The sequence below is a fragment of the Parasteatoda tepidariorum genome, chromosome 12 (assembly GCF_982258835.1).
Source record: "Parasteatoda tepidariorum strain Cologne lab strain chromosome 12, Ptep-v5.0, whole genome shotgun sequence".
In the NCBI taxonomy this organism is placed as follows: Eukaryota; Metazoa; Arthropoda; class Arachnida; order Araneae; family Theridiidae; genus Parasteatoda; species Parasteatoda tepidariorum.
The window spans coordinates 36,239,945-36,256,254 of record NC_141766.1 but is presented as its reverse complement, the minus strand read 5'-3'; the positions used below and the strand labels follow the sequence as shown (position 1 = coordinate 36,256,254).

The window sequence follows — 16,310 nt, the reverse complement described above, 5'->3', positions numbered from 1 at the left end:
GTGTGTTTTGGGCACCCACACCAGTTTAAATGAAATCATGGATTGTCTCAAGGTTTCAACCAAAAATCATAGATAATTATTTTTCTTTCTTTTTATGTTTCAAAAAAATCAGTACAGGGAAATATTTTTAAAGTTACATTTAATTAAATTTAAAACTATTAAGCCAATAATTTTTAACAAAAAATTTGCACTTATAACCATATTTAAATTTTAAGACCTAAAATAATTAATAATAATCATGCTTGCTTTAAATTAAATAATGTATGAACCTGAAAGAAAAAGCAATGAGTTTTAATGCCTTATGCCTTATTTTCTATTATTTTTTTTCTGCTATCTCTTCTAACAAAAAAAAATATTCGTTAATTATAGCATTAAATTTAAAAGTTTAACTTTTGTACACAATTCATTAATTAAAGTGGATGTAACATGAGCCGTTACAAACATTATTTGTAATTGTTTAACATAAAAAAAAAATGCACAGTATTTAAAATGAAACAAATTTACCTTGTTTACTAGATTTTCTGAGGATACAAATGCAGCTTATTGACTGACCATGTAGGGAGATTCCTAAAAGAGTCTCTTATAAATGTTGTTAATAATTCTTTTCTACAACATCAATTTCAAATTTTGTTCAATTTGAATTTTTATTAAAAAAAACAATACACATTAAAAGAAAATAGTAAAAATCATAAGTTGTTGAACAATTTTTATATCAAAAATGTTTTTTCAAAAAAAATTATGTTTATCTTACTATGTTGTCAGTGATTTCATTTAATTGCTTACATTTATGTTACTGGAAAAAAAATGGAACATCTCTTAAAAATCTCATTATTGAATTTGTGATCCTATTATAGTGAAACTCCCACATCACAAACTTCAAGGGAAACACATAAAACATTTATGATATCAAGAAACATAATACAGTAGGGAACCGATTATCCGGAACGGTCAGGACCATCGCTATTCCGGATAACTGATTTTTCCGGTTTTCTGAATCACTACAAAAAGCCGTTTTTTTATTGTTAAACCCAACTAAAAAAAAATTTGGAAATAATCTTAAAAATAAGAAAAAACAATGAAGTAATACACTTATGATTATTTCCAAAATGATGGTAAGGTAAACATCTTTAAAAAAGGAAAGAAAAATTGTAAAATCTTATGAGGAAAAAAAGTTTTTTTTTTTTAAATGGCGAGAAAATTTATCGAATTTCGTTCTGGTTTTATAGTTTTCTGATTTCCGAATAACGGGTTCTGTACTGTATTTGTAACATTTTAGTCAAAGTAATTACTGCATAAGCATTTTTAAATGTTATATAGCATATCTTTACTTGCGGAACAGAAAAGGAGTAAAATAAAATTATTAATTTATTATGAATGATTTACTTACATTTGAAGCAGTAATTAAAATAAGTTTGCTGCATGATTTTTTATTTTGCTCTTATTTTCCTTTTCAATTAAGTTCTCCAGACTCTAAATGTATCATATTTTATGCCAGATCTAAATTCAGTAAATATCCATGCTGTAAACATTCCTGACATACCTTCTTTATTTTAAATAACATCTTGTTGAAATCAAAAGCGTTTATTTTTCATATTTGATCCTCTTTTAATGTATCCTTGGATGCTGTTACCTCATTTATTATTTTTGCATCCTTTCTGTCACCCATATACTGCAACCTTATTACAAGTAGTAACAAACTCTTCCTTCCTTCTTCATTTATCAACTTTCTTTATTCTCGTTTTTTTAACTTCTTGCAATTAGAAAGTTTTAATCAATTATCTTGCAAACAAATTCTTTCTTTATATTTATTAAATTTTTGCTTTCTTTAATCAGCTCTTAATAATTACAGCAGTTACTTCATTTCATGTCTTATCTTAAAGCCATTTGACTTCTAAAATGTTAGCATTTAATTTTATTCCCACGTAAATAAGATTTTTTTATCATTTGATAATGAAATTTTGCTTTAAAATTTTGAATGATTTTCTGATCCCAAATCTAATCTGATCTCAAATGAGATATTGAAAATATTGCATTTAAAAATAAAAAAAATTTCTATTATTGGAATTGCAAAAGATTTAAATCAAAGTTTAACTGTCCATGTTACTTCAAATTCATATTTTTTTTATTGTTTATTCTTTTCTACAGGAACATTAATGAATCCTAAGTTTAATTTTTCAAACAACAAAATTAGTTTTTGTTTAAATGTAGTTGTTGATAAAATATGTCAATTTTTAAATAGCTTAAAGTGCTACTTCTATAGTATTATTATATTAAAACCGTTTTTTTTTCTAGGATCGTAAAAAGAGAGAAGAATATGAAAGAGTAATTAGTGGAAAAACAAAAAGAGAGGTAATGTTTCAGCTGGCATGCTCATAATACTTTTTCAATTTAGAACAATGCATCTTTTTCAGTTTTTGTTTATTTATTTTTGTTGTCTTTTCAAAATATCTAATAATATTAATCATTATATTTCAGATTTCCAAACCTTTCAGCCTTCCAAAAGATAAAGGCACTCGTGTTATACATATCAAACGACAAAATCGTTTTCGACCAGATACTACAGCCACTCGTAACACTCCAACTTCTAAAGAATGTTATCGCTATTATGGTGACCATAATGATCGCCTCTTCCCAAGAGCCACATACAGACCAGAGCCTTCCCCTCAACATCACTATGCCCATTCAGATTCAGAATATTATGCTCCCCGTCACAGGCACTTCCCGCCACTTAGAAGCACTCATGGGGCAGAAGACTTGCATACTTATAGACCTAAACCCCCAAGTGTTGTCACAGAAGCTTTTACGGCTTTGTGACACATGAGACAGTGTGTAGATAGGGCTGCTGCAAGAATCGCTCAAGTTCAAGCCAAAAACTAAAAGCTGTTTTAAATATCAGCAGTTTATAAGGCAGGTTGTAGGTTGAGCAGAATAAGATACAAAAGTTGCAGCAGTATCCGTCTACACACACTCTCTAGTCTGTGATATTTATTGTTTGGTTGCTCTGCTGATTATTCATTGTTTTGAACTTCAGATATTGTTATCTGAAGTAAATTTAGACTATAAAAAGAGCTTTTTACTTAATTTTTCACCATGAGTCAATGCAAAGCCAAATATAAATATCTATTACTTTTCACTATAGATGTGATTTTGCTTAAATACCTACTAAGTTTGATGGCAGGTTTGTACAAGTCATTTTATCTTAGAATATTTTTAAATTCATGACGTCTGTAGAATATTTTTAAATTCATGACGTCTGGTTTGATATCATTTTGTTTGTTCTTATCCATGAATTTATTTTATTGGTGCTTTTGAAGTATATTCTTTTTTTAAATATAAATACCAAATATTTAACTCATAAAACTATTGCTGTGCATCTGTTAAATATGAAAGTAATTTTTTTGCTTTTCTGCTATCATAGTTTTAAGTATACTTTTAATTACAAGTCATTTTATCTTAGAATATTTTTAAATTCATGACGTCTGGTTGGATATCACTTTGTTCCTATCCATGAATTTATTTTATTGGTGCTTATAAAGTGTATTCTTTTTTTAAATATAAATACCAAATATATAACCCACAGAACTATCACTGTATATTTGTTAAATAACAAGTCATTTTTTTGCTTTTCTGCTATCATACCTGTAGTTTTAAGTATACTTTTTATCACAAGTAACATTGACAATTTACAAGGGGTATTATAAACTGAAGCTTAAGTTTTTATGCTTGCTCTCTAATCATCATTTTAAAATGCAGTTTTATTATCAGACAGTAGTAGAGGAATATAGTATCAGATCCATTACCTGAATTCTATAAATTGGAATGCCAGATAATTAGTTTGATAATTTTTTAAATTTTGATAAATCTAGTTTGAAAATTAGTTACTATAAAGTTATCATGTACAATAGACCTCAAATTTATATCAGGCTTTTAGTAAAGAATCATACCTAATTTATTTTAATTGGGTTGGGCTGTTTCCAAAGACTTTTAATATACTTAAAGAAATATTTATAAATAATTCATATAAATTTTATTAATTGTTCAACAGTTAATATAAGACATTAAAATACTCAAAATGTTTAAGGGGTAGAAAAAAATTATTTCTGATTAATTGCTCTATGTGAGGAATCACTGCCATTATTTTTATATATGTAAACAAACTCCTGTAATAGGAAAATGGTACATGTTATTGAATGTTCAAAAGCATAAAAATTTAGTTCTTATATATATGTATATTAGTTTTTTTTGGTTGAATGTGATTTTAAATTAGTATTTCACACCTTTAATTTCTTTAAATATTACTATCACTTCCTTTTAGCAGTGCAATTGAAAGAAAAATTATAGATCAAATATTTACAATGGGGATTACTTAAGATTATCAGCAAAGCCACTTAAATCTGTTTCAGACTTACAGATGGAAAAAAAAATGATAAATTAATTTACCGATGTTTTGTCTTGAAGACTGTAAATGCAACATGCAATTTGATAATTGATCTTGAACTGTATTCCTTTTCATCTCTTAGTCAATTCAAAAGTACAAATTCTGCAATATTTTCATTAGTCTGATAATATACTGTGAATAATAGACTAAAGTCGCTGCGCATGTGTAAAATATTTTAAATTATAACTTTTTTTTGCTGACATGTTAAGTTGAACTAACACTATATTTCATTTATGTGAAACATTTTTCATTTATATTGTGTCCTTTTTTTCTAATTGCTCAAAAGTTATCAAATTTGCAGCTATTAGATCAAATTATTGTTGTGTTTTTTTTTATTCTTGTGTTAAATTTTATTTTTGACTTCTTGTCATTTTCAATTCTATTAAAATTTTAAAACAATTTATTGAACCAAATTTTTCTAGACGCATGTAATTTTATTGCTCATTATGTGTTTTCATCTAAAAATCACTATAAGTTGTGATTTGATAATACTTTGAACGAGGACCTGCTTTAACCCCTTAACTGCCGAGTAAAATTAACGTGATTCACTCCCCAGTGCCACCGTTTTACGCTCAAGTGCACTTTCTTACACGGTGTTTTGAGTGGGAAAAATGATGCACGCTTTGCAATTTAAAAACAGTTTAATTTTAGAAGAAAAAGGAAAGAAAGAAAATACAAATTTTAAATTAAATAATAAAAATACAATATAAAAGATGTTAAAACTTAGCTGTTGTATGATAAATCCTGAAACATGGTTGGATACATAAACCAACATCACATTCATCGCACTGATAGCGGGATTCACGAAGAATTTTTTTTCATGAAGAAACAGCACATTTTCGCGATGCATTTCTCTTTGAAGACGTTGATGGAAGGAATAAAAAGCACCAAATACATACGGGAAACAAAAGCGAAAAAAGAATAAACCGTACCTTACTGAAATAAATACACGCAAGCGATTAATATGATATCACTTTTCCATAACATCCTTTTCCCATTCCCCCTCCTCCGAAATTTGTAATACATTCGCAAAGCAAACACTTTCAAGGCCATTTTACTGCATTCGGAAGTAGGGGGTGTAGTTCTATTTATAGCAGCGCAATGCAAAGCATCGTACTTCGAGAAAGCGTATATATACACCTGCGGCAGTTAACGCATCGTCTGGCTGAGACGTATATATACGCCCGCGGCAGTTAAGGGGTTAATTTGATTTAGCATTAATATGAAATTTTTGACATGAAAATTTCCATACCTTTGTCAGTTCTTATAATACAGTAAGCCTAATTAATATAAAATTAATAAGATTTTAGTTTTATTCAGAGTAACTTACTATTTTTCATTAGTTGAATTAAAAGTTATTAAAATATGCCATGGAACTTTATTACTATGTCAAACATTTTACATCTATACTTTTATCTAGAAAAAAAAAGTAATACACAGTTTAGTAGAAAATAAATGTTTTATAATTAAATAGCTATTTAGTTTAATATCATTTGAAGCACTTAGTATATAAGTATTTAAAATTATAAAAATGTTACTTTATATTATGATTCTTGGTTTTTTTATTATCTCAACAAATTTGAGCTCTTGCTGGTCTAGAATATCTAATTTAAAACTATCTGTGAATTTCTTTTAAAAATTTAGGATATTTTTTGCTTTAAAATTTCACATGAATAATATTAAATTTCTTTTAAATTAATATTGTTCAAAACAAAGTCTGAACATGCAAAAATATTCTGTATAAACTAAGGTAAGTGTTGAATCGGTAAAATAAAGTCAAAGTTCTCTAAAATTTGTAATTTATTTGTGCCAATATAAAGTTATTTTGTAAATATGCGCTGACAATTTTTTTATGAGATAAATTAAAATTTCTTGTAATTTTGTTATGTTTCTTAAAAATTAAGAATACCTTGTTTATTCTAGAGAATACTATTAAGTTTTTGTTTTTTGAATTGTATTTATATAGAGTTTAAATTTATCCTCAGCATGTAACTGATGGCAATTCAATTATATATAATAACTTAGTGCATAGCACCAATAAAGTTATATAAGAAATAGGATATTCCATATACTCTGTTCAAATTTTTCAAAATTGGAATACAACTGCTAGTATTTCTTGGTACTTGCTAAAGTTTTGATGTATATCATGATACATTTAAGGAAACAAAACAATCATGAGAGGCCTATTTTATGAAAAAAAACTTAAGTTCTGAAGACAAAGGCTCCAACATCATTAATTTTTTTAATTATTTCTGTGCTAGTCAATAGCAGTTAATCCAAAGCTACAGCACACAAAACAATGTTCATAAAAATAGCTGCAAAGATTTATTGAAATAATTCTCATAGTTAGCAGTTTTATTTCAGCTGATGGAAATTTAATTTTAAATGTTATCAAAGTATGGCTGTTATTAAATAGTATTTTTTGTTGGCCTTTTTGATCTACTGAAATTTTATTAAAATAACTTTCGTGCTATGAGTTTGTATTTATGAACAAAATTCATTATTTATTAAAATTTTAATAGTTAAAATATTTTATTTTTGTTTATAGCAAGCTATCTATTGCATCTATTGTTCTTCTACACTTAAGTTTCCATGAAACTTTTACATTTGTGCCATAAATTTTTGAACCACACTGTATATCCCCTTAAATTAGATCTTACTATAACTATTGCTGGCAGATAGAGGAGAAAACTTCTTAAACGTTTGCAAAATCCACTAATTTTGATAGGATAGGATTATCCTTTCAATTTTTAAAATTAGATTTAGATACCTAATTAGTAAAATATTAATGATAATCTAACGATTTGTGGATTTTACAGAAGCATGAAATACCAGGAACAGTTTTTCCCTTCATCTTTATAGAAAGGTTTTTTTTTATTATGGTCTATTTGGTTAAATGCTTGCAATTGCATTATGTCACTCACTCATATTTCAGATATTTTATTTTATTTTTAGAAATATTGTATACATTTTTAACATACTAGTAACTGAAATTTTGAATTTCCTAAAATTATTAAAATAATGAGGAAAAAAACAGTTAATTTGGAAACAATACATTTTAATGTATTAGTATGATTTTAAAAAGCAAGATTCATACAATAATATTTATTGTATCCTCACAATTAACTTAGACCTCAAAGGTAAAATTTATATATATTAATGTATATATTATTGCTGTAATGTTTCAAACATTTTATAAATATGCTCAATCCATAAAAAAAAATCGAAGTCTGGTTGTGTGCTTAAATCATTAGTACTGTAAATAATTATTTTAAATCGTATAAATGTTACCATATTTTTTCTATTTTGATGTGACTAAAAATTGAGATATTTGTATTGTAAATATAGCTTTAATTTAAGAAAAGGTTTTCTTCCTTTATTATGTAAAATTGACTCATGTTAAAAACTGTTATACTGTGGTGTAAAATTAAGTTTTATTCTTATAAATTAATTTAAATGTTATCTGAAGCTTTATCATGTAATGAGAAAATTATGCACTTATTCATGTTCATTCAATACACATTTTTAATAGATATATGTTCGTAAATTGTGAGCATTTGGTGTACTTTTGAAATTTAAAATGTATTGATTGTCCCATGATTTGATGACTATATGCTGTTTGATGTAATTAGAATATCTATGTTTCATGCGTGTATTCAAAAATTTTAATGGTTGCTGAGTTGCATTTCAAAAATTAAAGAAAAGCAATATTTGTGTTTAAATTAGTTTAAAGTTTACTATGCTGTGTGTTATAAATACCTATATATTTTCTGTGAATAATTGTTGATTACTTGTTGTAAATTTGAGATCAAATTCATCTTTTTATTAAACAAAAATATTTGTATGATTTACTCAAATATTGTGTAAGAGTAAGATCAAATATTAATAAAAAACACAAAGTTTGTTTAAACATGTTTTTATAGTTTTGACAATGAAAGTAATTTCTCTATTCAAAATCAAAATTTTAGATTTTTTTTTTTTACTTTATGTTTCAGATATAGTTTGAAATTTAAAAATGGGTGTGATAGTTGTAACGCTTTTTTAATAGGAAAATTATTTGAAGAGTCTTAATGAATTGTTCAGGGTATATTTTTCCTTTTTTATATATATATTTTAACTTTTCTTCTAATATTTTTTCTGTAAAAAAATTTTTTTAGACTAATGTTTTTTATGGGTTTTTTTTAATGTCAAAATCATTTTTATTCAAAGTAAATGCTTTTTTAGTGTTATTTTTAGCTTTTATGTTTCAATTTTTAACTATACTGTTTAGTTATACATAAATGTTTATTTTCAAAGTGCTAATTATGTGAACAAACTTAACACTGGTTAATGCTGGTGAAAACTATTTTAGGCAGTATTATTTTTTGCTTTTGATTATATATTGCATTCAAACAACTTATGTTAATTTTTTTGTTTTGTTAAATGTCTTAGAAATCTTTGGTAAGCTTTTAAAATTTTAAATACAAGTTGATAACTTTAGTAAATGAGTATACATATAAGGTTGGTGAAAGAATTTTTTCCCTTATGGAAGCATAACTAAACTGCACCAAAACATGTAAATTATGTTCAATTATAGATCTAATTTCATTCTAAAAATGTGAAAGGTATTAGAAAAACATTTTGATGATCAGATGAAAACTATTTGGTAAAAGTCAAAACACAAAAATCTGAGTAGTTACTTTCACCTAGTAACAGGGGATATAAGAACAAACTGCTTCACCAACTCAATACATGAAATACTTATATATTTTTCATTAATGTACACTACTTTTCAAAATTACTTCATTGTTCCTTTTTTAAATTAATTTTCATTACTTAAATATATTTGACTTACTTACAAAAAAATTTTTTTTGAAAGAGAGTTAAAAATGTTTTTTAATCACTTAAATATTTAACTTTTTCTGTTATGATATTTAAGTGCACATTTATTATTATAATGTACTGATTACTAAAGTTTTTAGAATTATTTTATTTTAATGCTCAAATTTAGTTCTTTACTTAGCTTAACTTAAGGTTTTTTTTAACTTAAAAAATTAATAATGTTTTCACAAAACGTTGCTGGGTGTTTAAATTATAACAAGGCTGCTATAGGAAATGCTATCTACATTTAAAAATATTTACTTGTTTAAAATAGAATACATATATTTTATTTTACATTTTTTAATATATGTGTTATTTATATTAACAAATGTATTTTAATTATCATTAGAAATTTTTTGTATCAGCTATTAAGAAATTACTTTGATTGAAACAAACAATTTAAAAGATTTGCTTTATAGCTTGCTTTATTTAATAAAAATTTATGAAGTTTTCAGATTGTTTTATTCCATTTTGAAGTTTTCATTTTTCTTTGATATTTTTAATTAAAAAAAACAGTGGAGACTATTTCACATTTTAAAAATAATGTCTATTCAAAATTATTTTTTTCAATGTGAAATATTCTCCAATCAGATGTTTAACCTATGGATAATTTTCAGGACATTCGATGCTAATATGAAAATAAATGTTTTCTACTGTAAGTTCTGTTGCTATTAGAGAAATATTTGGTAATAAGCACAATAGTTGCTCTTTCTCTTCACGCATATTTTTCTATTAAAACTTAACATTATAAATAATTCAATGACAAAATTATGGAAAAAATACGAAGAAATTTTATTTTCTGTACAAGTGTATGGTATGAAAGTTTGAAATTTTAATGTCTATACGAAATTATTTTTTAAATGCGAAGTAGTCTCCAGTTGGATCTTCTACCCATGGATAATTTTGAGGACATTCGATGCAAGTATGAAGGCGAATAGTTTCTCCTGGAAGCTCTCTTGTTGTTAGAGGACAGGCATTAGGAAGTGAGCACAATGGTTGACCTTTAACTTCACACTTTTCTTTCCATGGAGCAAAATCTCTAATAGCAGACAAGTCTTTTGGGGACTGCATCCATTGCAGTACCTGTGTCATTGTAACAAAGTAAATATCATTTTTATCAAGCATTTCATCAACCCACTGAATCAAAGCATCGTTGAATTCTTGATTAAGTTTTAACCACCCAGCGTGGAAGAAAAGTCCAAGAGGAGCTCTGTTGGTACGATAATGCCTTTCCAAATTGTGATTTAAAAAGTTGTAAAATTGTTCTCCTGTAAGAAGATTGCTGCAACTGTCTACCATAGCACAACCTGCAAGTTCTTCGTCGAAGTTTGGATCATCTCGTCTGTCCAATTCGTTCATGACCATTTCCCATACAGCGTGGGATCGAGTTGGACAATTTTGGCCATTGCCGTGGCATTTGTGGGGCATACGGAAGTAAAGGGTGTATGGCCAAAGAGGAGGATTACTAAGTGGAGCTGTAATTGTGGAATCGTAAAGGAAAGCTTGTTCTTCCATCATGAAAAATTGGTTGTTACCTCCTACTCTTAAGTAGGGTGCACGAATGCCTACAACTGAGTTATCTGTAATATTAGAGAATCTTTCAATAATAAGCCTAACTCCAGCCATTTCTTTAGCCCAGCCTTCTACAGTTGCCTCACTCCAGTATTTTTCTTCGTTTCTGTGTCTATAATAGAAAAATAGAACCATGAAGCATTCAAATATATGAACTTACTGAAATGCTAATATGGCTTATACAAATAAATTTGTTTTTCTGAATGAGTTGATTGCATAATAAATAAAAATGTATCCCTATTATAACAATATTGCACTTAATTTGAACTACATATTTTGCATTTAATTTGATGTAATCAATTAAAAATTGCATTACCTCCTCCGGACTAGATCAGCGAGCGGTTCACTAGATTTTTCGAAGAAGCTCGACCCTAAATGATCGAGCTTCTTTTGGCGGAACCTCGACACTTAATGAATAAATTTCATTAAACAATTGTAAATATATTAACGAAGGACTATTAATTATTTTGAAAATATGTAATGATCTAAATTTTATTAATTATGTTGAAAATTTTTTGTGAAGGAATGAAGAATGAAATTTTTTCATTATATCGTTTTAGCAATATTAGTCTTAAAATTGGTTTTATGTCATTCAGTTAAATTCGCAGGTATGGAGAGGCATCTAGTCCAATTCGAATTTGATTTTAATGCATGCATAAACTGAAAATAAATGTGCTGAAATATGGTTTACATTAATATAAAAAGGAAAAAAATAAACGTTGAGAATGGTTATCAGTAAAATAGACTTCTTTGTTGAATTTGGGTATTTTTATTCGATATAGAATACTAATGGAATTTTTCATAAATGGATATCTTTTTCGTAATTCATTTATTACGTTGTTATTAGAAAAACATTCTTTTAAAATTTCTTTCTTCACAAGCTTTTCAATTAAATAATTTCATAAAAATCGCAATAATATTAAATAAATAACAGAAAACATTACTAGTTTAAACAACAACAAAAAATAAAACACAAAAATTCTTTTCTCTAAATGAATATATATTTTTGATCCCGGTTGGGAGTGAGGATCAACTGCAAACTGAAAAATTTGACCCCTGTAGTTATAACAGGGTTAAGAATTTAAATTCTTTAGGAAAATTTTTTGTTTTTATTCAAAGAAAGTATGTTTTATTTCGAAACTAATAAACAAATTTAAGATGAGATTCACGAATTTTCAAAATTGCATCTGAATTCTCCCTCAGGCATTTGTCCTTTTTTATTCTAGGTAAACGCGGGTTTTATGACGCATAGCCACCCTAGCGACACTATTTATTGTTTCGTTTTGCGTCAGACATAGTTTCTAACATTTTTTGATTTTATTGCCGAGGGTATATATTTTTTTACCTTGAGATTGGCGATACGTAGCCTCATCTGTCTCGTGGGTCATTAAACTTAACATTCAATGAAATGCATCTAAATACATGAAAAATTAAACATGTTCACGCTTTTTTGTAGTTTCTTTATTATTAATAATAATATCATCTATACCATAAACTTAGTTTTAGAACACCTATATACTATCGAGGGGGTCAACCTAGCTTGGAAAATAAAACACTTGTAAGTGAATTAGAAAAGAACTCCTTAAGTTTGAGAAAATGCTGTTATCGGAAATTTTTGCACCTAATTATAAAGCTCGTTAATCCAATGCTTTTTTTTCAATTTAAATTACATAAATTAGTACTATACATCATTACTATATGATATTAAATCTATTGATTTTTCATTAAGGTCAAATTTAGAAAACATTAATTTTAAACTATTGTATATTATGTAAAATGTAAGCATTTGTTTGAAAAATAATTTTTTCTTAAAAATTAAAATTTTTTTTCCTAGACGTATGATAAAAATCATATTTCTAAAAAAAATTTCTATTTTTTTTTCCTTCTTAGAAAAAATTGAACATTTTCTTTAGAAAACAAAAAGAAAGAAAATTTCTATTAAAAGAATCTTTCCTTTTTTTTCCCCTTGCACATCATTCGTGTTGAGAAGTAGTGATAGAAGCAGTTTATTTACGTCGTACTAGAGCTGCACAATGGCGATGGTCTGAGAAACATCCCTGAGGATCATCTGAAGATGTGCCATCACAATTTTGATCCTCTGCAAGGGGATGGCTCCTCCCTTTGGTATTCCGACAACCTACGCGCGAAGTCAAGCTACGGTCCCTTCGCAGGCTGGTCATAGTGGTTACCCACCCGCTCACTGATCAACCGCTGCCAGTGATGCTTGATTCGGTGATTTACAGGGAGGATACGTAACCCCCGAGAAGATTAATTTAAGGTTACGGATGATGGCACTTACGATGGGATATCAAAAATATATTTGTGACAAAATGAAAAAAAAAATCCCTTTCAGTTTTCGCTATGTTTTGGTTAACTCTGTTCGTTAAAAGCGATGGGGAAAAAGTAATATGCTCATTTACTATTTTTTCATATTATTTCAAAATCAGGTGTTTAGAAATAAAGAAAAGTGTAATAATTTAAAAATGCTTGCAATATTTTTCCTGTTTAGTGAGCCGTAAGCTGAAACTTCGCAAACGATATTTTACAATGAATTTAATATATAGCAAGTCTTTTAATAAATTCTTTATTTTTCTTTTCAACAGTTTAATTCAAATTTTTATATTTTCATCAACTATAAATATTCTTGAAAACTTTTACCGCAGTCTCATATGCTTTTCTGGATATTTTATTTATTCTTTTGTATGTAATTATTTTTATTTCACTTGGCAGACGATAAATCAAATTCGTTTTGCTTAGTTATTGTAACAGTGGAACGCTGTAAGAATAAACGGATAAACGAGATTGCTCCTTGGGCTTTGAAATTCATTTGAATTATAATATTTTTAGGTACGTATTGCATTTTCAGTTTAATATTTTTAGGTCTTTAAAATTATTATGCGATACGAATCATTATATCTTATTGCTTTTCCAATTTGAAGTTATGTTTAAAAAAAAAATGCGTAACGAATTCTTTATAAATGAATTTTGTTAAGATTGGCTTGAGCTCTGAAATGCATTTGAAATATTTTCAGGTGTGCACTCTGCGTTTTCAATTTAATGTTTTTAAAGAATTTTCATTATAATGTGATGCGAAACAAATCTTTGAGATCTTTATATTTCATTTTAGGTTCAATTTACAGTTATCTTCAAAAAGTTACACAATGAATTCTCTTTGGGGAAAAAAGTGTTAGAACCTCCGTGTTAACATATTCCGAAGAGTTTTTTTTTTTAAATGCTAAATTAGTTCACTTACTGTATTTGACAGTTATTAAGGAGAATTGATTTACATATTTGTGTATATCTTATGAGTTAAGAACGAATATTTTTAATAAATTAAAAAATTGACATATTATTTAGTTAAATATCATTGTTAATAAGCAATGAAACACACTGTTTGTTAAATCCGTTATACTCAACTTCAAATTTAAAAAAACATGATTTCTTTTTAAACATTTATGACATCTCAAATGAGCCTTGACGTTGCTTTGAAGTTTATTTGATCAAAATTATCAAATTCCATATTGATTGAAAAATGCCTATTGTTTGAGTACCACGTGATAGCTATACAAAATCTTGTGGTTAAAGTTAAAAAAGTAACTAAATTTATTTTATAAAAGAATGTAGAATTTTCGAGAATGTGAACTTAAAATGTTACGTTCTAAAGTGTTGGGTCTATTTTTGATCATAAAAAAAGCACTGCTCCATTTAGCTTTAATACAAATTCTGCGTGAAACTTTTTTTTTAAAAAAAGTAATCGGAAGTAAGATTTGCGTAGAAGTTATACGGTTTTATATAAGAACCCGTATAACGAGCTCTAAATTCTCGATTATAAAGTATCTTAAATTAATAAAATAATATACAGTCACGTATTCAAAGCGTGGAATATTTCTTTTTAAAAAAATAATAATAATAAAAGCTGAAATTTTTAAACTTTTGAAGAACTGATTGTTATATATTGAAGGAGCTGAATACTGAAGAACTGATGATAATATATTGAAGGAGCTTGTTCTATGTGAAGAGATAGGATTGATTATATGCACAAATACGCAGGTCATCAAAAACAGTATTTCTTCGGGGGACACAGTGCCCTGCTAACATTCTGGAGCCTTTCTGTAGTCAGCAGGGTAGTGTGTTCCCTGATGAAGTATTGTTTTTGATGACATGGTTATTCTTGAAATTTCGTTTGGTTTTTATTTAAGTTCTACCATATTTATTTAAATTTTATAAAATTTCTCAAATCATTATCCAATGCTAGAAACTATTTGTATTTTAAAAAATTAATATGATAGGTGAGTGACATTGCGAAGACATTCATTGATAATAAATTTGATTTTAGTGTATACTTACGAAATGGAATGTGCAGCAATTTCGTGTCCTTTTCTGTGGAGTTCTTGGACTGCAGAATAATTGGTATATTTGTGGGAAACAAAGAAGGTGCCCTTAATAGTGCATCCATTAGGGTTATTCCTGCCTTCTCTGAAAATTCTTTCGTAAATATCTATGTTGTTGTTATTGACGGCATCATCAAATGTGATTGTTATCATCTGTGGCACTGAATTAGGTTCCAATTTTCCTGGGATTTGTGTACCATCAGGAGAGCAGAAACAATCAGGCAATATACATTGGTTCTGATCACAATGTGGAGCTCTGTTAGGATCCTTGTCAACAGCTAAAATAAATTAAAGTTCTAAATAATTGTATTTCACATTGACGTATTTATATAATTGTTTCACATTATATAATTGTTAATTGTTTCACATATAATTGTTTCACATATAATTGTTTCACATATAATTGTTTCACATTATATTGCATAATGTGAAACAATGTGTTATTATATAATTGTTCACATAAAATTGTTTCACATTTATATAATTTTGTTTCACATTATATAATTGTTTCGCATTTCACATTGACGTATTTATATAATTGTTTTTCGCATTGACGTATTTATATAATTGTTTTTCACATTGACGTATTTTCCGGTAAGATGTAAGAAAAATTTAATGGTGATATAACATATCAAACGCCGCTGAAATTCCGCCGCAAATATGAAATTTTCAAGTTGTTAATTTTACCTTCTGAAAATTAAGTTAATCTGCAATTAATTTCATGTCATCATACACAACTGGGAGCTCTGCCCTATTATGAATTGTTTCATCTTATGTTACTGAACAGGCCATAACAAGGAAGCGCCCTTAGCCGCATGCGATGATATTTCCGGGCATGGGTTCCTATGCAGTTTTAATCGTGATGATGTGCACAAATTATTCTAAAAATTTGTCGCACCATTTATGCGATATCCTGTTATTTATAACGCTTTTAAACTAGTTCATTTCGACAAAAAAAAGAGAAAAAGAAACTAAAAACATCATTTAAAAAAGAAAATCTGTTGCTTTAGGAAAAAAACCAATTTTAGATTTGAAATCCCCGCACCTGA

The 16,310-nt window shown here is 27.4% G+C and overlaps 2 protein-coding genes across 2 annotated transcripts in view; one reads left to right on the top strand and one right to left on the bottom strand.

Annotated features, from left to right (window-relative positions):
• Positions 1–5,111, top strand: part of Tace (ADAM 17-like protease Tace) — a 35,377-nt gene extending 30,266 nt beyond the window's left edge. Inside the window, exons 18-19 of the mRNA XM_087156087.1 lie at positions 2,293–2,349; positions 2,476–5,111. Coding sequence (XP_087012213.1) covers positions 2,293–2,349; positions 2,476–2,814 — 396 coding nt within the window. The 3' untranslated portion in view covers positions 2,815–5,111. The remainder of the gene's footprint in view (positions 1–2,292; positions 2,350–2,475) is intronic.
• A 4,955-nt stretch (positions 5,112–10,066) lies between these two features.
• The window catches only part of LOC107455124 (chitin deacetylase 1), a 38,366-nt gene continuing 32,122 nt past the window's right edge, over positions 10,067–16,310 (bottom strand). Inside the window, exons 4-5 of the mRNA XM_043041061.3 lie at positions 15,218–15,539; positions 10,067–10,982 (exon numbers count right to left, since the gene is read on the bottom strand). Coding sequence (XP_042896995.1) covers positions 10,148–10,982; positions 15,218–15,539 — 1,157 coding nt within the window. The 3' untranslated portion in view covers positions 10,067–10,147. The remainder of the gene's footprint in view (positions 10,983–15,217; positions 15,540–16,310) is intronic.